At 43.1% G+C, this 21,122-nt stretch overlaps 1 protein-coding gene across 2 annotated transcripts in view; it reads left to right on the top strand.

The window, feature by feature from the left end:
* ANTXR2 (ANTXR cell adhesion molecule 2) overlaps positions 1-21,122 on the top strand; it is a 425,705-nt gene that overhangs the window by 267,003 nt on the left and 137,580 nt on the right. For both annotated transcript variants that reach the window (XM_033963685.1, XM_033963677.1), the window contains exons 13-14: positions 6,993-7,037; positions 10,608-10,703. In XM_033963685.1, coding sequence (XP_033819576.1) covers positions 6,993-7,037; positions 10,608-10,703 — 141 coding nt within the window. The remainder of the gene's footprint in view (positions 1-6,992; positions 7,038-10,607; positions 10,704-21,122) is intronic.

Here is a 21,122-nt window from a genome sequence, read left to right as displayed (position 1 = left end):
TTGTCATTTATCCAAGTTTCTAGGGGTTGTGTTTTTTATATTTCATGCAACATACATGTTTGTAAACTCACTTCACACTTGAAGACTCGGCAAAAGTCAAATCTTTGGTCAAAACCAATCTATATAATATATTAAAAACAAACAAACCAGAAAGTGGTGGATGGGAAAAGCTACAGGGTAGGTGAATGATGCCATCTTCTTGTGACTTAAGAGCTATGAGAAACAGTAGCCACCTTGCTATAACACCTTGACAAACAAGACTGCAGCAATATGTAAAGAAAAAAGCCCACAGCTTCCCTGCCAGGCACCTTGAAGACCAAGAGTCTTCTCAAAGCTGAGATAACTGCTTTTAAATACTGTATTAGGATTCAAAGTGCATTATGGCAACAAATACCTATTATGTCTCCAGGGCAGCTGAATGCTGTCACTTCCTAGTAAGGTCATGACAATGAGAGACAACAAGCACCTTTCTGCAACCCTTAGGCCCATAATATTTGCAGTGGTTTTTATTCTGTGTGGAGCCAGATCATGCTCATATTAGAAGTAGGGTAAAAGGTTAGAGTCAGAATTGACTCAGCGTCTCTGATGATCTTCAGCTCCTTAGTAGATCAGTAGTGTTTTAATTTGGTTTAGGGGGTTGGTATTATTTCAGTTAAACATTTATTAAAATTTGATTAACTGTCTGAACAGTACATCAAAGGATGTGCAATAGTAATATAACATCCAGTCATTAAAATACATTTGCTTGAAATGACATAGAAAAATCAGGTTCACCATGTTGTTTTATGTCATTTTGACAGGTTTTTACAAAGGTGTGCTGCTGAGCGGGGGGTGCTAAATTCTAAGCCACCCCTAGGAATAGAATGGGGGGGACTGGCATTTAGCATGCACTGCTCAGGACACATTTATGCCTAAAATGACAGGAAAGAACCCAAAGAGTGTGTACTAGATATAATATTGCCCCTGAAATAAAATGGGAAAAAAAACCCCAACAACATTAACAAAACAGAAATTCCAATAAATTAGGGGGTGCTCAGTGTCATTCCTTGAGGTCCACAATCTGCTCTGGTTTTCAGGATTTCCCCCAACGAATATGCATGTGATCTATTTGCATGCACTGCCTCCATTGTATGTAGATAGATCTCATGACATTCCTTGTGGAAATCCTGAAAACCTGACTGGGTTGTGGACCTCAAGGACAAACTATGAGCACCTCTGCCATAAATTATATGGGAAAATAAAACAGAAGTCATTTGGTTGTATACACAAGAATATACTACGTAAGAACGACATTTTAGAAAAGACATATAAATCGGAATTGAGACACCCAGGTCAAGAGGTCTTTAAGTTCTGCTAGTATTATCGGACGTTTATGTATCAGTTACGTGTGGCAGGAGCATCCATTTTGGAAATATGGTAGGTGCCATCAAGTCATGAATATCATTGCCAGGCCTTTCTTCTGTGCAGTATGAATTCGGTGATGTCGCCATTGTCTCATCAAACGCAATCCTCCAACAGTGCCCATCTGCTGCTGCCCAAATGGGTGGTACATCGTTAATCTGACATCTCTGCTGAAACCTGTCTTGGGAGGCCCTACTGGTAGTGAAACTACCGACAGCATAGCTTTCAGCTTCACAGACGCATGCAGGCCCCAGTGGCACAACAAGCCCATCTACCATGATTGGAGTTTAGAAACATAACATCTAAAAATACTGACAGGTCAAAACAGGCACCAAAAAAACATTTATGGTTTAAAATGTCAACATAAATTTTTATGTGTCAGAACTTAAATGTTTATGTTGGCCATTTCAGAAACATTAAAATTTATTTTTCCCGGAGCTGTCACAGGGTATGATATCCCTTGCCAGTGTCACATTCAAGAAAGACATCAACCACCAAGGGATTAAAGAGTGATCTCCCTTTATTCCTCCAGTGGAGGACTATTCAATACCAGCAATTTTTAGAAATCTAGACATCCTGGGTAACAGGTGTGAATTCATTCTCAGTGTTTTAGGACACAGACTTATGTTCCTTTTCTGAAATGGGAAACACTTGTTTATTTTTTAGGCCTGCCCTAGTTCCTTCCAAAACATACTCGGATCACACCCCCTTCTCAGATGCTCAGTTTTTCATTCTTTATAGCCTGGCTTTGTAAAATTGGGATTTAGATATTTATGCAATATACGTACTTACAATTAAATGACAGTTTATGCACATCTAAAACCCAACAGTGCTACCAAAGTTTCCAAATAAACAATAAAACTGTGTCATACAACTGCTAAAAAGTAGTGCTTTATGCATGCAAATCTAATACAAAAATCAAAGGACAATAAACAATTCAATATAAAATGAGAAAGGCTTAAAAATCAACTGACTGTCTCCAATTGCAACTCTAAACAAGTCATCATTTCAAATTAAAGGGCTGGACAAAACCAAATATCCAGGGCTAATTGTGGTTGTCCTGGTCACCAAAGCTTATGCAGGTCCCAGTTAATATTCAACTGAGTATCATCTGAGGCTTGCAAAACTTTTGAAATTGTGTTCATCTCTTCCTGTCTCCCTCTCACCTCCCCTCAGAATGTCTCCCCTTCTAATCCCCCTCCCACCCACCTGAAACAACCCCCTCATTCTGATCCTCCCCCCCCCCCCCCGGCAAGGATAGAACCCACAATAGCCCCTACCTCCCCTACCTAAAATCACTAGTCCAGCCTCTAGTGGCTGCTGCAACAAAATGGCCACCATGACTTTTCACAGCAGCCTCTTGGTACTATCTAGAAAGCCACAACATGATGGCTTAAAAGTTGGTACCATTTACTCAGACGTGGCAAGACCTGGACAACTGCATTGTTGTATTTTGTCCATAACCTAACTGCAAATAGACCCCTTGTTGTACACACAGATCTGTGGTGCCATTTAAGATATATACGAAATACTAAGATAAGTAAAAAGTATATTCTGTGACTATACCATGCAGTCATTGTTATATTGCAAAATAACCTAACCCCCTGCAGAACCAGTGGCATTTTTGTATTAGATTTTTGTATTTGATTTGCACGTTATGTATCAGATGCTATCAATATTGGCATATTTAGATGGATCAAGTTCATACTTTTTCTCAGGCGCCATAGGTATTTTCATGTCCTCAGAGGGCTATAACACAAGGAAAAGGAAGTTAAGTGACTTGCCCAAGCTCAGAAAAGAGTGTAAGTGGCATTTGAACCCTAGTTCTCAGCCTACTACTCATACCACTAAGCTGTTCCTCCACTCCTGGACAAACGTGCTTCCTTTTGCATCACTAAAAAGTATGAGGGCAAATCAAAACATTAAGGCAAAATACATTTAACAGCTTTAATAGAAATAACTGTGAACAATTGAACATATCACTTTTCCACATAGTCCCTATGCAAGATGACACATTTCTTATATTGTTCAACTAGCTTCTGCATTCCTACAGAGAAATTTTTTGACTGCTTCCAAAACCAGGTAAGCACTGCTTTTTTGACTTCATCATGCTTTGTCTTTTGCTCTCCGGATTGCAGTTATGCACTCATGTCTCATCGCTGGTGACAGTTCTCTCCAGAATATTTGGATCTTCTTCATACCTTCTCAGGAACTAGGTCGCAACCTCTACACGCTGTTGCTTGTGCAGATCAGTAAGCTGTTTTGGAACCCATCGTGCACAGACTTTCCTATATCCCAAGTCATCATGCATTATGGCAAATACAAATCCATAGCTGATATCCAAATTTGCAGCCAATTGAGACACCATTATCCGTTGGTCTTCTCCAATCAAGGCATCTGCCCTATCAATGTGCTTTTGTGTGCACAATGTTGATGGGAGACCAGAACAACCTTCATCGGTTATACCTGTTCTTCCCGCTTTAAACCTTTTTATCCACTCATAAACCTTTTGTTGATTCATGGGTTGTTTTTTTTTAACATATGTTTATTAGAAGTGGAAAGGACCCCAAAGGGCACAATACAAGGCAAAGGTGAAAACACAAATACAGTTAGGTATAGCAAAGGCAAAAGCCATAAAAACAACCCCCCCCCCCCGAAAAAAACACCCGAGAGTCTCCCATTGTTGTCTTTGATCTGGGAGGAGGGGGGGTCTTGACCTCCTGCAAGGGGCTGGCATCTGGACACCCTGACCTGAGGGCTGATTTGAAGGTGACAACGCTTAATGTTGATGGGATTAAGTCCCCTATTAAGAGGTCTCGGATACTTGCTCTGCTTAGATTCACGGTTCTATGTCTATATTGATTCAATATCTGATGGTGAATTTCCACAGGATTCACTCCCTCTACCCAAAGAAAGTATACTACATGTTATTCTTTGATGGTGCAATCTTGCAATGGAGTGTCCATGTTTCTGACCTCATGGCTGCCACATAACTAAAGGTCAAATGCTGCCCTCTGTGTGGATGAACTATTCAACAGGCAATGTACGAGTACATATGTTACATTTTGCTAGCTCTGTTCTGTTTACCGCGTAACAATTGCCTTTAATTTTTTATTCGTCTTTGTACTTACAAGCTTTGGTGAGCAAAACTTAGGTTCACAAATGACTACACTAGCAGTAATTTCAATAGCTTAGTTTCATATCTGGTAGGGTGCAGCATGCTATCCCTTTTTTCAGACAACAACAAACCAGTATAACAAATTAGTTGTGGTATATAAGGACTACATCCAGGCTGCCCAGTAGTGGTTGCCTTCTGGGCTACTACAGACTCTGTTCAACTTTAATCACCTTCCCTCTTTCTTTTCTCATCCCAGGCGTATGAGAATCCTGCCACTTTTTAGTTAATAGCACATCTGTTTCTAGGTTATTCCAAGCATCAACTGCCTCTGGATAAATTAGTGTTTCCTCATTTCTTCAAGCTTGCTATAAAGTACATATGCTAAAAGCAATATGTACTTTACCATTATGCCAACGATTTGTTTTATTGAAAATTCAATAAATTTTCATGGTAAAAAAAAAAAAAAAAAAGTGCATCCTGTTTTCAAATTATATAGTTTGCAAAGCTATTTACCCAGGTCAGCTGACCAGATAGAAATGGCTAAAATTGGCTAAAAAGTCCAGAAGAGATTCACAACACATGCGCTTTCAGCTGAATCAGGAAGAACCATTTAGATCAGAGGAGCGAAAGGTATGAATAGAAAGGCATCTTCAAATCTGTGCTTGCACTTTACCCCTCATTTCCTCCATCAGCAAAGAGAGGAGATGCAACATTCCTATGGCTCTTTTTCCTGGGTTTGCATAAGCAAATTCTCAAGGAAAACAATATATGTGAGGAAAATAATTGTGCAGATATTCAAAAGATGCAAGGGACATGTATATTTATCACAGGGCTGGCTCTGGGGTGGGTGGTTCTCTGGGCAAGGGTAAACCGGCTGGGTCAACTGGGGGCTTTAGGTTTGAGTATTTGTGACAAAAGGGGTGTATGGATCAGCAGGTTGCTATGTGGCATTCTTGGTTCATGTGAATCCATGGTTTCCAGAGCCACTTGATGGCTGGCACCGCCCAATGCAGGGCTGCAGCGAGGTTTGTATGGCCAGTGGTGGCACAGGGCATAAGAGAGGCATGGGCACCAAAATTGCACCCTGCCCATTGCCCCCTCAACATGACTGCCATGTAGTGGGATGGGCAGAAGCACTAGGGGACACATCGCACAGGGCACGTTTCCAGCTCAAGACACTCCTGCCTAAATGATCTTCTTGTTTGCAGTGCCCTAACAAGGTGCATATCAAAGATGAATTACTTGCCATTGTGATACTTTTGGGGGACACCAACATTAGCACTGGTAAAGGGGATGCTGCTTGTAAGCTTTAGAGACTGCACAGGTTGTATCTTCACCTATTAAATTTCTTATTTGATGATTACTCTAGAAACTGATGATTCAATAGCTTGCTTTGCCAGGCACATTTGTTTTCAGGAGTCATATATTTAGTCATACATCAGTCTTACAATCAACATGTAAATTTATTTGCACTGATGTACTCAGAAACTGGTATTATTAATTCAGTGTGGGTAGTAATTACAAATCTGATGTTTGACTTGCTGGATAAACAAGGATCAGAAGCCTTAAGCCTTAGATTGCAGAGCTATTGTATAAATATGTCTATGGAACATTTAATCCCCCAAAATAGCATTGGATCAGAAGTACTTCTTGGAGAGTAAATGAGCCCCCCCCCCAAAAAAAAAAAAAAAAAAATCCCCCAAATCCCATCCCACAGATATGATATAGATAGAAATATTAATAACTAATGCTTGTAAGATGTATAATTTAATGCTTTTAGAGTCTGGTCTTGTGTTTTATATCATACCCTAATATGAAGTATTGAGAAAGAATGTCACTCAGTCAAACCTCAGTAATGAGGGCACAAGGGATAGTTTTCAGTAGCAATTTCAGAATATTTTTCAATTTAATTGTACTACATGGTAGACATTGCTGTTTGCGTACAATAAAGTCTATACACTTTCAAATGATGGGTCTGCAAAATATAATTTGGGTAGCTAGCTAAGAGGCCCAGAAGTGTGTTTGGGTTACCAGATGGCATTTCCCACTTGTCAGTGCTCCAGAAATACTTCAGCAGAATCACATAAAGGGCCAGACATCTTGGGTCCATGGTGAGGCAAAGCTGAGGCTTCTGATTCTGCCTAATTAACTGTGTTAGAATTTCATGATTGGGGATTACTTAAACCTACTGAACCTCATCCAATTAATAAGTAAATGGGCCTGAACATGTGCCCCAAAGAGAGGCAGTAGAAAAGCAAAGTTTATTGTCCTCCAGGGGGCAGGTGTTCTTTTCCATAGAGCCTGGGCAATCAACCGCCCAAGGATTTACACAACCGTACTGTAGTCAATTGGTGATCAAACATGAGGGAATCCTTGCAGAGAGAGCAGTTAACAGTAAGACATCTTCTCCAATTCTGACATGCCATCTGTTGCCTCTCACTCTTCCTGAACATTTTGTTTGTTTTCTTTGTAGGTCATCAAGGATCCTCCTCCAGTAATACCTTCTTCACCAAAAGAGGTATGTGGGTGCGTTCTAATGGTCTCAGCTCATTTTTAACCAAAGGCATGATCAATTTATTTACATCGTACTTTGCAATACTAGGCATTGCTTTTATTGCTAGTGATGGTTTACTTGGAATATTTATGAATTCCATGCCTGACCACAAATAGGGACCACCCAAAGTGATATGCAGTACAGCAATTACAAAAAAATACAATACATCAAAGACAAATGACATAAAATAGTACAACAAATTGTACAAGACATGAGCCATTCAATGGTGCCTAGGTTTTCGGTTCTGTGAGCACGATTGGGCCAGTTCCGAAACAGACAAGAAATAGAGTAGGGGGAACACAGGGGGCGAGCGGCTGGCAGTATGTTTCTCTTCTGTTGCTGGATATGCAGAAGCACAGTGGTTTATCACCCCCCAAAATTAAGATTTGCCTAGATCTTCAAAGGTTGTTGCTTACAAGATGCTCCTAAACCACACTGACATATGAATGGGATATGAGGCCTTTTACATGCATAATGTGAATATATGACTGGAGTACAGGAACAAAATCCTTTATTTGAAATTCTGAAAACCGGAAAGAGTCAATTTCCCTGATGTGACACACGCTGAAACCAATGCAGGTGCGGATGCTTCTCCTGTTCTCTGTGCAATTCAAGTCAGAGGGCTGGAAAGATGGCAAAGAGAGTTGCAGATTTCATTCAGGGCGGTAATTTTATGGTCTTATGGTCTGTCTTTTTCTGACTTAGCATTGCCATTCCAAAATCTGAAAAGCTCCGAAAATCGAAATATGCCTGATCCCAAGGATTTTGGAGAAAGGATCTGTACCACCATTTATGCTAAAACTAGGGGACTTCTCGTAGCATGAGCCCCCCCCCTCCCAAATGGCCAGAATTTATTCCTCTGAAAAGGGACAGGATTTAGGACAGAGTAGAGACAGTGTGATAAGTTATATGGAGATTGGGAAATTTCAACCACACGTTACGCCTGTAAATGCAAACGCCCAAATACTAGGAGAAGGAATCCGTTTAACATTATAAATACAATGATGCTTAACCGTGGTGTTTAGTTGTTTTTAGTACTGAAAATGGGAAAATTAATATCATTTTGTATCCATTGTAATCTGTATTGATCTTGGGATTTCTGGGGCACAGGAAGAAAAGCTGAGCATGATGTGAGAAAACTTCTTTGTGATCTAAAAACAATGTAATTAGACACCAAAACCACTTGTGTACTTACCTTTGCTTCTAAATAATGGGACTTGAAATTCATTATGGCCCGGATTCTGTAAATGGCGCCAGTTTCTTAGGCATAGATAGACACCCAAACTCAGTAGAAAATGCCATTGAAACAACATTAGCTGAGTTTTAAGGCGCTGACAAATTCAGCACCAGACTTGCGCTTCCATGGCTTCTTTAGGCCCTTCAATGCCACTGTGTATGTGGCTAATGCCAGAAGTGGCATTAGGTGGCCTAAAGCTCCTAAGGAGGTGTGATTTACATCATAGGTGCCTACCTTTGCCAGAGGCACGATTCTCTTCTCGGCGCCATCACATGATTGACAGGTGATCAGTGGCCGCTTTGACTGCCGACAACTGCACCAGTTACAGAATCCAGGCCTGTGCTTATTAGTTTCAAGTTTATTAGGTGTTTATATATAATGCTCCCACGTGAATTAGCGGTCCGTGATTCGTGGTTCCGCTCATTCTCGGTATTTTCCGACCGCGAATGACCGGGCCGGAGCACCGGCAAGTGAAGGAAGTCACTCGCTTTATGCTCTGACCGCCTCTTCCTGTACTAAAGTTGGGCCTCACCAATCAAGAGCTGCTTTGACACGCAGCTCCTGATTGGTGAGGCCCGACTTTAGTACAGCAAGAGGCAGTCGGAGCATACCACGAGGGATTTCCTTCACTCGCCGGTGCTCCGGCTGCCCTCTCCTGCCTCTCCAGCTGCCCTTTCCTGTCTCCCCTGCTAAAAACCATATTTGCAGTTTTTTGACATTCGCGGGGGTTCCTGGAACAGAACCCCCGCGAATATTTGGGGAGTACTGTACCGCCTATCAAGGTTATCTAAGCGGTTTTTAAAATGAGGTACTCAAGTATTTTCCCTACCTGTCCCAGTAGGTTCACAATCTATCTAATGTAGCTGGGGCTATGGAGGACTGAGTGACTGGCCCAAGGTTACAAAGAGCAGTGCGGGGTTTGAACCCACAACCCCAGGGTACTGAGGCTGTAGCTCCAACCACTGCGCCACACACTCCTCCTCAACCCAATCTTCAGGGCACACCCAGCCAGTCGGTTTTTCAGGATATTCACAATGAATACGCATGAGAGAGATTTCCATACCAAGGAGGCAGTGCACCTCATGCATATTCATTGTGGAAATTCTGAAAACTCAACTGGCCTGGTGTGCCCTGAGGATGGGGTAAGAACCATTGTGTTTGTGTAGTGATTCTCAGCCTACTTCTAGGGGACATACCTAGCCAGTTAGGTTTGAAGGATTCCCCCAGTGAATTTGAGTGAAATAAATTGACTTCCCCCCCTCTTCTATGAAACCGCGCTAGCAGTTTCTATCGCGGGGAGCCGCGCTGAATGGCCCGCACTGCTCCAGACGCTCATAGGAACTCAATGAGTGTCGGGAGCAGCACGGGCCATTCAGCGTGGCTCTCTGTGCTAAAAACCACTAGCGCGGTTTCGTAGAAGAGGGGTTTACTGTAGATCATAGAACCATTGTATATTAATATCTCATGTGTTCTCAGAGTGGTAATAGTGAATACCCGACTAGCTAGACATAAAAAGTACATAGCAAAAAAAAGGAGAAAGTTACAAAGAATAAAAGAAGTTACAATCCAAAATTCCAAGATAGGAAGTACAGCAATAGATGTTCCAGGATCACGCGCCCAGTTTTTCTGCCAGCGACAAAGCTGTTGCTCTATGTTTAAAGAAGGCCTCTGCAAATAATAAAGCTTTTAGTCTTTTTCTAAAATGTGAATAAGACAATTCCATTCACAGAGATAGTGGCAAATGGTTTCAGAGTATGGGCCTCAATACCCAGAAAATTTTATTTCGTATGGAGAGAAGAGGGTTAAGAAACACATATTAGTGTGTTTTGAAATTAATAAAGGTAGTGTTTCACATCTAAGAGGATCAAATTTAATTAGAAATTTTCATTTATCTGCAAAAGACTTTTAGATACTTGTTTATATGTAGAGCACTGCATTTGCACTATAGAAATGATAAGCATTAGTAATAGATACAGCTTTCAAAATGCTGGTAACTCTTGGTGTCCCCAGTGCTAGTATTATGCAAGCACATAAATTAGATGCTGGTCATAGCTTGAAATAACTTACTTGAAGGTTCCTGAAGAAATGAAACTCAACAAAGGATATTAGGGCTTACAATAACAATTTTATTTGTTATAGTTTATTAGCATTTTTTAAAAATTCTTATCCAATATAATTTGAGGTTTAGAAGCAGCATTAAGCATCCTATAAAAGTTAGAAACTGGTATAGGGACAGGGACATACTGTGTTAATGAGAAACTGTGGACATGTTATACAATTCATACTTTTATGTACAGGAACCAGAGGAAAATATATTGCCCCCCAAAAAATGGCCAACCGTGGATGCATCCTATTATGGAGGTCGAGGAGTTGGTGGAATTAAACGAATGGAGGTTTGTACTCTCTAATTAACTTGCTATGGCACTATTGAAAACAGAAGAACAATCAGCAGCATCATAAAAGGGGTTTTCCATAGGGAATAAATAGAGACAAAAAGATTGTGTGTGCTGGAAAAATATCATTGTCATGTTTGCTGGATTTAACCCGAGGTCAGAGTCTCATACATTTGCCCCATGCAGGATGTTAATTTTAACCAGTGCACGAAAGGTTATAGAAAGAGCTTGCTTTATTAGCTTCATATGCTGAAGGGTACAGGCTAGTGCTGCCCGATTCACGATTCGAATCGATTCACCGATTCACTTTGGGTGAATCGATTTGAATCAATTTACATTTTTAAAAAATCGGCTTCCCGATTCGGACCCTCTCCCCTCGCCCCCTATAGCAGGAGCGGCAGCGCTGCTCTTGCTGGCTGGCCGCTGCCACACCTGTTCTAGAGGGCGAGGAGGGCGGGTCAGTCGGGAAGTGCTGCAGTCCGGCTTCCCTCCTGGCCTCCCTGAAGGACTGCCCCCCCCGAAGGACTGTTCCCCCGAAAGACTGCGCACCCCCTCCCCCCCAGGAAGGCCTCTGTGTTGCTCCTGGCCTCCCCGAACTGTTTACCTTATTTCTGGAGCCTGCAGCCGAAGATCATGGTTACAGCGTCTTTGTGGTCTGAGCTGTTTCCTCTGCTGTGGTCCCGCCCTCCTCTGACATCAGAGGCATAATCACAATGAAGGAAATACAGTCTTTTGGAGGGCAGTCTTTTGAAGGGCAGTCTTTCAGGGAGTGGGACAGGCCTTGGGGGGGTGCAGGCCTTTAAGGGGTTGAACAAGCATTTAAGGGGGATGCATACATTTAAGGGGGGGGGGACAGGCCTTCAAAGAGGGGACAGGCCAGGGATGGTGGCATAGGCCTTCAGGGTGAACAGGCAGGCCTTCAAGGGGGGGACAGGCCTTCAGGGATGGGGGTATAGGCCTTCAGGGGGGAGGTGCAGGCCTTCAGGGGGGACAGACCTTCAGGGGAGGGGGGTCCTGGTGTAGAAGTACACGGAGGGAGGGAAGGGGGTTCAAAGAGATGTGCATATGCCGGACTTTGGGGGGAAGAAATAATGGGTCTAAAAATAGAGGAGAGGGAGAGAGATGATGGACAATGGGATTTAGGGAGGGAAGGAACAGAAAGGGAGAGAAGTTGGACACAAGAAATGGTGTGGAGGGGGAATAGAGATACTGGATAGGTGGGTAGTTGGGAAAATAAAAGGAGAGATGGTGGACCCTGGGGTGGTGGGGAAGGAGGAAGAGATGCTGGATGAAAGGGTAGTTAAGAAAAGGTGGATCTATGGAGGGAGACAAAAAAAAGGAAAGATGCCAGACCTCCGGGGGAGGGAAGGGAAACGGAAGGGGAGGACAAAGATGGCAGATGGCTGGTTAGCATGCAGAAAGAAGAAAGAAGGAGACCCTGGTAAGCAAGTTATCAGAAGACAACCAGACCCTGGGACCAACAAGATTTGAATAATGACCAGACAACAAAAGGTAGAAAAACTAATTTTATTTTCCATTTTGTGATTACAATATGTCAGATTTGAAATGTGTATCCTGCCAGATCTGGTGTTAGACCGAGAGAGAGGAAAAGTGTTTTTTGTTCGTTTATTTTGTTTACACCACAGCGCCAGTGTGGTTAGGAGAAGGCAAAGGGGGTGAAGAGGCTAAAAAATAAACCCACCAGGATGTTTGAAAAAAACACCCAATTGGGCAGGAAAATCGAATCGAAAAACCAATTCAATAGGCTGAATCGAATCGAAACAATTTTTTTTTTTACTGAATCGGGCAGCACTAGTACAGGCTAAAAGAGCCCTTGCTTGCACTTGAGCAAATGAGATACAAAGAGGGCCTCTGAAACATTATGGAAACAATTGCATTCTCCTGTAAGCATTTTAATTATGGCCCAAGCTGATGCTGGGACAGTAGTAGTGATATTAAAAAAAAGACCAGTGCCTCAGGGAACTTACAACCCCAGCAGTGCCCATTTTGTTAGTTCTGCATCCAGGCCAATTGGAAAATATGTGTGATTGATTCACCTCCAATGGTTTGGGCCTCCATTTGCCAAATAACAGTCAAATGGAGGTTTTTCTAAAATAGCCACTGTTTTTAAAGGGCATATTTAGTCACTATTCAAACTGGTTTGAAATGCTGAAAAAAGATATTCACCATGGCCTGAAAAAGAAAGAGTTGTGAATTACTTTTATGCTTTCAACATTGCCTCCTGACCCTTCCATGAACCTAAGAATAATAGGCCATATTTCCATATCAACTTCCATTACATGATCTCTTCAATAACTAACTTTTATTTATTTATTTTAAAAAATTTTTGTACCGTTTAAAACTAAATGGTTTACATAATTTACATACATAAAACATAATAAAACATTTGCACAATCAGCTGATATAATTAAAATCATGAATAGTTCATCAACTTCTTGCTCCCACAACTACCTGAACCAGGGTCATTCCGAAAAGGAATGCACCTTACATTTGTGACGTTAATCGTCTGTCCATATTTTCATGGAAAACTTTTTAGTCCTGCTTATATACGACCTGTGTATGATCTTTGACAATACCTCTTGCAATTCAGCCATACCCAGCGGTTTACAGCCATTTTTCCAGCTCTTCATCACTAGCATCTATCTCTCCCCAACCATATCTGAGCTAAGCTATGCAAATATATATTCCCCTGACCATGTTTCCCATCACTGTACCAAATGGATAATGTTTTTCTTATTTTTATGGGAGGGGCTCAAAATCAAAAAAATAGCAAACTCTACTCGCTTCCAAAGAGGTCAACAAGAACTGTTGCAATCAAAAAAACACTGGAGAAAAAAAGATCTCAGCAATAGCAATGCTTAGCTGCATTTGCTCCAATATAGCAAGCACACCTTCAGTCATTGGTCAAAAAAACCCTCCACAATAATTGTAATGTTTCAACCATATCAGTCCAGATAAGAAACACGTGGAGGGGCAAAATAAAAAAAAACGTCTAAGTCCTCTTTTGGCCTAAGTCCCTAAACGTCCAACCCAGAAGCAGGGAAAGTGTCCATAACCAAAACATACGTCCATGTTTTGATTATGGCCTTCCTTTGCCTAAACGCCCAATCTCCACTACGTCTAAAAGTACCCCTACAGCATGTCTACACTTTTTAACCATAATGAAACAAAAACACACCTAGGCCACAAACGTCCAACAGAAGGGCTTTTAGGCGAAGGAGGAGCCAGTCCTTCGCCTAAAAGCTGGATTCTGTAACCGGTGTCTGTCAAAAACAACACCGGTTACAGAATCCTCCCCCCCCAACAACGATCCAGGCAGGAGGGTGCCCAAGCCCTACTGCCATGTCAAACCGCGACCCCCCCCGACGATATCAGGGCAAGAGGGAGTCAAAGCCCTCTTGCCCCGTTGAAGCTGCGACCCCCCCGATAACATCAGGGCAAGAGGGAGTCCAAGCCCTCTTGCCCCGTTGAAACCGCGACCCCCCCCCGATAACATTGGGGCAAGAGGGAGCCCAAGCTCTCTTGCCCCAGGCACCCGCGGCACCCCCGACTCGTTTGGGCCAGGAGGGAGCCCAAGCCCTCCTGGCCCAGGCGACACCCCTACCCCCACCCCCACTACAGTACGGGCAGGAGGGATCCCAGGCCCTCCTGCCCTCGACGCAAACCCCCCTCCCCCCAACGACCGCCCCCCCAAGAACCTCCGACCGCCCCACCAGCCGACTCGCGACCCCCCCGGCCGACCCCACGACTCCCCCCACCACACCCCCCTTCCCCGTACCTATTTTAGGTTGGCCGGACAGACAGGTGCCAAACCCGTCCGTCCGGCATGCAGCTCAACGAAGAATGGGGCTGGATTGGCCCAGGGGCACCAAAGCCCCGCCTACTGTTGGGGCCTAAGGCGCCTGGGCCAATCAGAATAGGCCCAGGAGCCTTAGGCCCCTCCTGCGGGTCGCGGCAGTTTGGGTAGAAGAGTGATGGCATCGCGGTAGGGGAGATGAGGCATCTCTCCTGCCGTGATGGTTAGGTTGCTGGGCCGCTGATCTGATGGCGCCTGCGGCCATCAGCTCAGCGGCCCGTTTTTCGGCACTTAGACCTGGTTTTATTTCGTCTAAGTGAAAAAGGTCTAAGTGCCGACTAAACTGTATTGGTTATACCTGTTGTACGGCTAGGTGTAGGTTGGCCCACCTCCCGCCCACTGCCCGCCCTTTCCCTCCTCTAAACACACCTCTTTTCTCTCTGTGCGTTTAGAGGCAGGAGAAAGGCCTAAGTTGGTTTTAGATACGTCTAAAAACCAGCTTTGGTTATGGGTACTTGGACGATCAGGCTTTTTGATCGTCCAAGTAGCCACTTAGGACACTTTTTAGACTTTTTTTTTTTTTTTTTGATTATGAACCCCATAGTCTATATATCTCCACCAGCACTTCACAAACCAAAAGGGCTGGAGTGATACGATTGAAAAATTGCAATTATTTGTCAATGAGCTAAATCAATGCTATGCTACAATTTGGATGGAGGTTCAATATGATGCAGAACACCATTCTTTTTTGGATGTGCATGTTCATTATCGCCAATGATGTTTATCTGTCTCACCAATTCGAATTCCCAGGCATAACTAATACACGCAGTACCTACTTATTTGCTTTTCCATCCCTACAGAGCTGCACCTACAAGAGATACCTTGACAGAACACTATCATTCCAAACAGGCAAATGAAATAAATGTTTAACCAACTTCATCTCAAACGCACTCTCGTACCAAACGTTTAGAAAGTCAAACCTATCTCTTTGACAAATTTCTCTGACCCCTCCTCAACCTGATGTACTCCCAATACATTTCCAGATAAACCTGACTAAACTTAACAAGCCAATGTAAATTTGAAAGTTCGCTGTAATGTCGCTGTCTGTATACAGTCTCTTCCCTTGTACACCGCTTAAACTGTTTGTGGTATGGCGGTATATAAAAATAAAGTTATTATTATTAAAATGACTACATTACTACACTTCACCAGCATGCACCCTAGACACATGCAGAAGAATATCTGGTTTTCTCAATTTTTTACGTCGTCGATGGATTTGTTTCTCAAAGGAGAATTTTCAAAAAGAGGCACAAGGATTAATGGACAAATTTGGCTCAAGAGGTTACCCAAGGTCATTGTTGAAGGGATCTGCAAAGAGGGCATGATGTAATCATCGTTAGCATCTATTGTTAGATATAAAAAACATCAAATTGAGGCTAATGTGTTAGCATGCCTGTTGAAGTTTAATGTTCATAGTCCTGAGATGGTACAAATCATTAAGAAATAGTGTTCCCCCGGTCGTTCACGGTTGGCGGTTCCCGGCCTCGATCATTTCGGTATTTTCCGACCGTGAACCTCCGACAAGGAGAGGGCAGCTGGAGAGGCAGGAGAGAGCAGCCAGAGTGCCCCGAGTGCAGGAAATCACTCACGGTACGCTCCGACCGCCTCTTCCTGCACTAAGTCGGGCCTTATCCAATCAGGAGCTGCTTTGACACCCAGCTCCAGATTGGATAAGGCCCGACTTAGTGCAGGAAGAGGTGGTCGGAGCATACCACGAGTGATTTCCTGCACTCACGGTGCTCCGGCTGCTCTCCTGCTGCCCTCTCCCGCTGCTCTCTTCAGGCTCCCCCCATGAAAAACCGTATTCACGGTTTTTCGAGATTCACGGGGGTTCCTGGAACGGAACTCCTGCGAATATCGGGGGAGTACTGTATATGTATGTTTTGACAATTCATCCAATCTTTCAGGAGCTGGATATTGTATTTTCATACAAACGAAATAAGAATTTACAGGACATGCTGTGCCCTGCTTCAATATGGACTAGGGAGGGACTGGAGAGGGTGGCGCGAAGGATGCACCGAAAATATGGACAATGTTCGGTGTGTCCCCATGATGCTGGAGTCTTCTGAATTCGCTTGTGAGAATATTCAGAAAACAATTCAACTGACCACAGAAACCACGTGTAAATCTCAGAATCTTCTATATATATAAAATCGGAGGTATGTATGTATGTATGTATGTGTGTGTGTATGTGCCGCGATCATGCAAAAACGGCTTGACCGATTTGAACGAAACTTGGTATGTAGATCCCTCACTACCTGGGATGATATGTTCTGGGGGTCTCGCGGCCCACCTGCACACGTGGGCGGAGCTACAAACATAAAATCAGATTTCACCCATTCATGTCAATGGAAAAAATGTAAAAAGCTGCCATTCTCAACAGTAATTCAAAAACGGCTTGACCGATTTGAACGAAACTTGGTATGCAGATTCCTCACTACCTGGGGTGATATGTTCTGGGGGTCTCGCGGCCCACCTGCACACGTGGGCGGAGCTACAAATATAAAATCAGATTTCACCCATTCATGTCAATGGAAAAAATGTAAAAAGCTGCCATTCTCACAATAATTCAAAAACGGCTTGACCGATTTGAACGAAACTTGGTATGCAGATCCCTCACTACCTGGGGTGATATGTTCTGGGGGTCTCGCGGCCCACCTGCACACGTGGGCAGAGCTACAAACATAAAATCAGATTTCACCCATTCATGTCAATGGAAAAAATGTAAAAAGCTGCCATTCTCAACAGTAATTCAAAAACGGCTTGACCGATTTGAACGAAACTTGGTATGCAGATTCCTCACTACCTGGGGTGATATGTTCTGGGGGTCTCGCGGCCCACCTGCACACGTGGGCGGAGCTACAAATATAAAATCAGATTTCACCCATTCATGTCAATGGAAAAAATGTAAAAAGCTGCCATTCTCACAATAATTCAAAAACGGCTTGACCGATTTGAACGAAACTTGGTATGCAGATCCCTCACTACCTGGGGTGATATGTTCTGGGGGTCTCGCGGCCCACCTGCACACGTGGGCAGAGCTACAAACATAAAATCAGATTTCACCCATTCATGTCAATGGAAAAAATGTAAAAAGCTGCCATTCTCAACAGTAATTCAAAAACGGCTTGACCGATTTGAACGAAACTTGGTATGCAGATCCCTCACTATCTGGGGTGATATGTTCTGGGGGTCTCGCGGCCCACAACTCTATGTTGCTTGCTCAAGGGTGGGTTCACTCAAGAATTTATATGTTCTTGCTCCAGGAGGTGAAACTAAAAATGTTGTTTATAATCACGTTTTGCGTTAGTTGTATTGTATTCATTTTGTCAAATATTTCACATTATAATTTGAATATTGTACTTTTTATTAAGCTGTAAAAAAATAATTTCATTCACCACTATAAAGTATCTTTATTTGAATCCATTTACAGTGTTATTGCTATAATTAAATACCCGTGCAACGCCGGGGCATCAGCTAGTGTTATATAAGCACATATATGTCCTTGTCAATTGATATACATTGGACAGACATCACGGCAACTTAAAACTAGACTGATTGAACATAGGCATTGTGTGACATCAAAAAAGTTAATGGAGCCATTGGTGGAACACTGCGAGGACTTGCAACATAGTTTCTCTACTTTAAATACATTGTGTTGGAACAGAGACCTACGAATGAGAGGCGAGGAGATATTTGAAAGGAATTAAGAATGAGAGAACAGTATTGGATTTTTTGCTTAACGTAACATAAATTTCTATTTATATAGTGCGAGTGCCTTTCAGTTCAAGGCGGTTTACATAAAAATAGCTAAGAAGAGTCAGCGAGCTACATTAAAGGAGAAGAGAACTGCAGACTTTATTGCCGAAGGGATTAAATTTGGCGATTGAATAGAAGGCATTCTTGTAGCTGATTTGCGGTTAGAGCTGGAGATGCGATGACATCATGGACTCTCATTAAGATTTCCCCTGAAGACACGCTGCGAAACAGGGTACGCCTGTTAGGATTGAAGGTGCAGGACTGTAGTTGCATTTTTTTGATGAATCAGCAACGGACTGGCAATAAACTAAGTATCAGTGCAGTTTCTGCTTCCTTTTCTAAATTGAGAGACTGATATATTCTTTTCCCAAAGTTGGCCAAGGAGACTTTATGCAATCACGGCAAAGGTAGACACCAGAAATGGTATGCCATGGTTTTCCTGGCCTACATTTCCAGTTCCTACCTATGATGTGACTCATGCCTCCATAGGCTCTATAGGCCTTCTAACGCCACTTCCGGCATTAGCCACGCCCACAGTGCTGTTAGGCGGCCTAAAGCACCTACAGAGGCATGATTCCTGTGCCAATTTTTTAGGTGCCTTGAAACTCAGTTAAAAACATTGTTTCAACGGCATTTTTTTTTTTTTTTTTTACTGAGTTTGGGCGCCTGTCACCTGAAAAAATGACGCCATATAGAGAATCCGGGCCTTAGTGAATCACTATAGCACCTTTTGAGACACCAAGTTGTAGAGTTTTCCCCTTAGACCAGGGGTGTCAAAGTCCCTCCTCGAGGGCCGCAATCCAGTCGGGTTTTCAGGATTTCCCCAATGAATATGCATGAGATCTATTTGCATGCACTGCTTTCATTGCATGCTAATAGATCTCATACGTATTCATTGGGGAAATCCTGAAAACCCGACTGGAATGCGGCCCTCGAGGAGGGGATTTGACACCCCTGCCTTAGACTGTGACGGGTCAGCATTCAAAAACACTTATCCAGGTAACAGCAAGTGCTGTTCCGATAAGTGCTGCTAACCAGGATATTCAAAGACAGTATCCAGAAAGTGCCTCTGCACTGTGCCAGTGGTGCCAGGGCAGAGTGTTCAGTCTGCTCTCTGATTAACTTAGCCTTACTATGCAATGTGTGTCCTAAGTTTCCGAAGGGCAGACTGAATATTGCCATTATATGGATATTCTGTCGCTGACCACCTTATCTGACTGTTTACGGATAGTTGAAATATCCAGAGATGTTTTGACCCCGGAGACCCGTCAAAACCATGCAGGACATTGCCGCGCCAACAATCGCGCGCCAACAATCCCATGGAGGACTTGTGCGCGCCGCCTTAAAACAGTTCCTGTTAGTGTTCTGAAGGGGGTATGTGGGGGGGAACCCCCACACTAAACTTACAACTGTTCACGCTCACGTTGGGCGGGGGGGAACTTCCCCCCACTACACTGAAAACTGCTGAATACCCAAACACCGAAGGAAAATGGCATTTTCCAGTGTAATAATAATAATAATAATTTATTGTTTATATACCACCAAAGCCAAAGTAGTTTGAGGCAGTTTACAATGGGTGTTCCCCCCCCCCCCCAAACACTCCCTCACAGTGCTAACAGGAACTGTTTTAAGGCAGTGCTTGTAAGTTCTGCGCGGGATTGTTGGCGCACCAGTGCAATGCGTGCTTTCGTTAAATAACCAACGGCCAGCGTTTTTAAAAATGCTGCCCTCCCTGGTACCCGAATATTTGTCACCAGGGTATAACGCTGTGTATGTTCGGTAGTGCTGTATTATCCTTGTGCTTGCCACTTGCATCAGCATCAAAAATGAGATTCAAGAAATGTTGTGCTTATAGATTTAGGAATCTAAAGGGGTCTTTTACTAAGGTACGCTAGCCGATTTAGCGCGCTTGAAGTGCTAATGCGCCCATTATATTCTATGGACGCGTTAGCATATAGCAGGCGCTAAATTGGCTAGCGCGGCTTAGTAAAAGAGGTGGTAAAATTAGGTACTTCAGATGAGTATTTTCAGTTGAAAATTTACCTGTTGAGATTTGTGGAGACAGCCGGGGTAAAGTGAAAGAGAAGGTCATTGTCATCAGTAAGGAAGTCCACCTTCTAACTCTTAAATAGCTTAGAAGTGTTTCATAGCTATTTAACAACTCCATTAAGAGCTGAGAAAGTGCCATTGATCACACAGAAAGATAGAGGTACATTTTAATGGCTCAGCAGGGTCTACTTACAAATGAAAGTCCATTCTAACGCTGCAGCAAGAACACCGTATAGAAGAAATATACCAGGGAAATGTGACTGAAAGCTTGAAAGAGGTCCTAATTTTACAATGGTATTGTAACCAGATTTTCAACGGGTACAGATGGACTTCTGCTCCAAAGAGGGCAATTCTGTAAACCAGATGCTCATATTTAAATGTAAATGTTTAGAATACTGGTATATAGACGTGGATGCACATGGACACATGCATGCTAGCATGCTGCCTAAACATTGGGAGGAATGCAAGTGGGGTAGGGAGAGATGAGGAGAGGAAGGAGGATGGGAAAGGTGGAGGAAAGTGGAAAGCAAACAGGGAAGGTGGGAATAGAAGGGGTGAGAGAATATGATGTGATTTGGAGAGGAAAAGATACAAGGAGTGTTCAATAGTTTATCTACCTCAGAAGGAAAGAAAAGAGTTTTCCAAAAAAATGGTGCTTTGTTTTTCAATATAGTCCCCTGATAGCTCCATACACTTCATCCACTTTTCCTGCATTGACTTTAACCCCTTTGAAA

This window comes from Geotrypetes seraphini, chromosome 1, assembly GCF_902459505.1.
Source record: "Geotrypetes seraphini chromosome 1, aGeoSer1.1, whole genome shotgun sequence".
NCBI lineage: Eukaryota > Metazoa > Chordata > Amphibia > Gymnophiona > Dermophiidae > Geotrypetes > Geotrypetes seraphini.
This window is presented reverse-complemented; position numbering and strand designations above follow the sequence as displayed.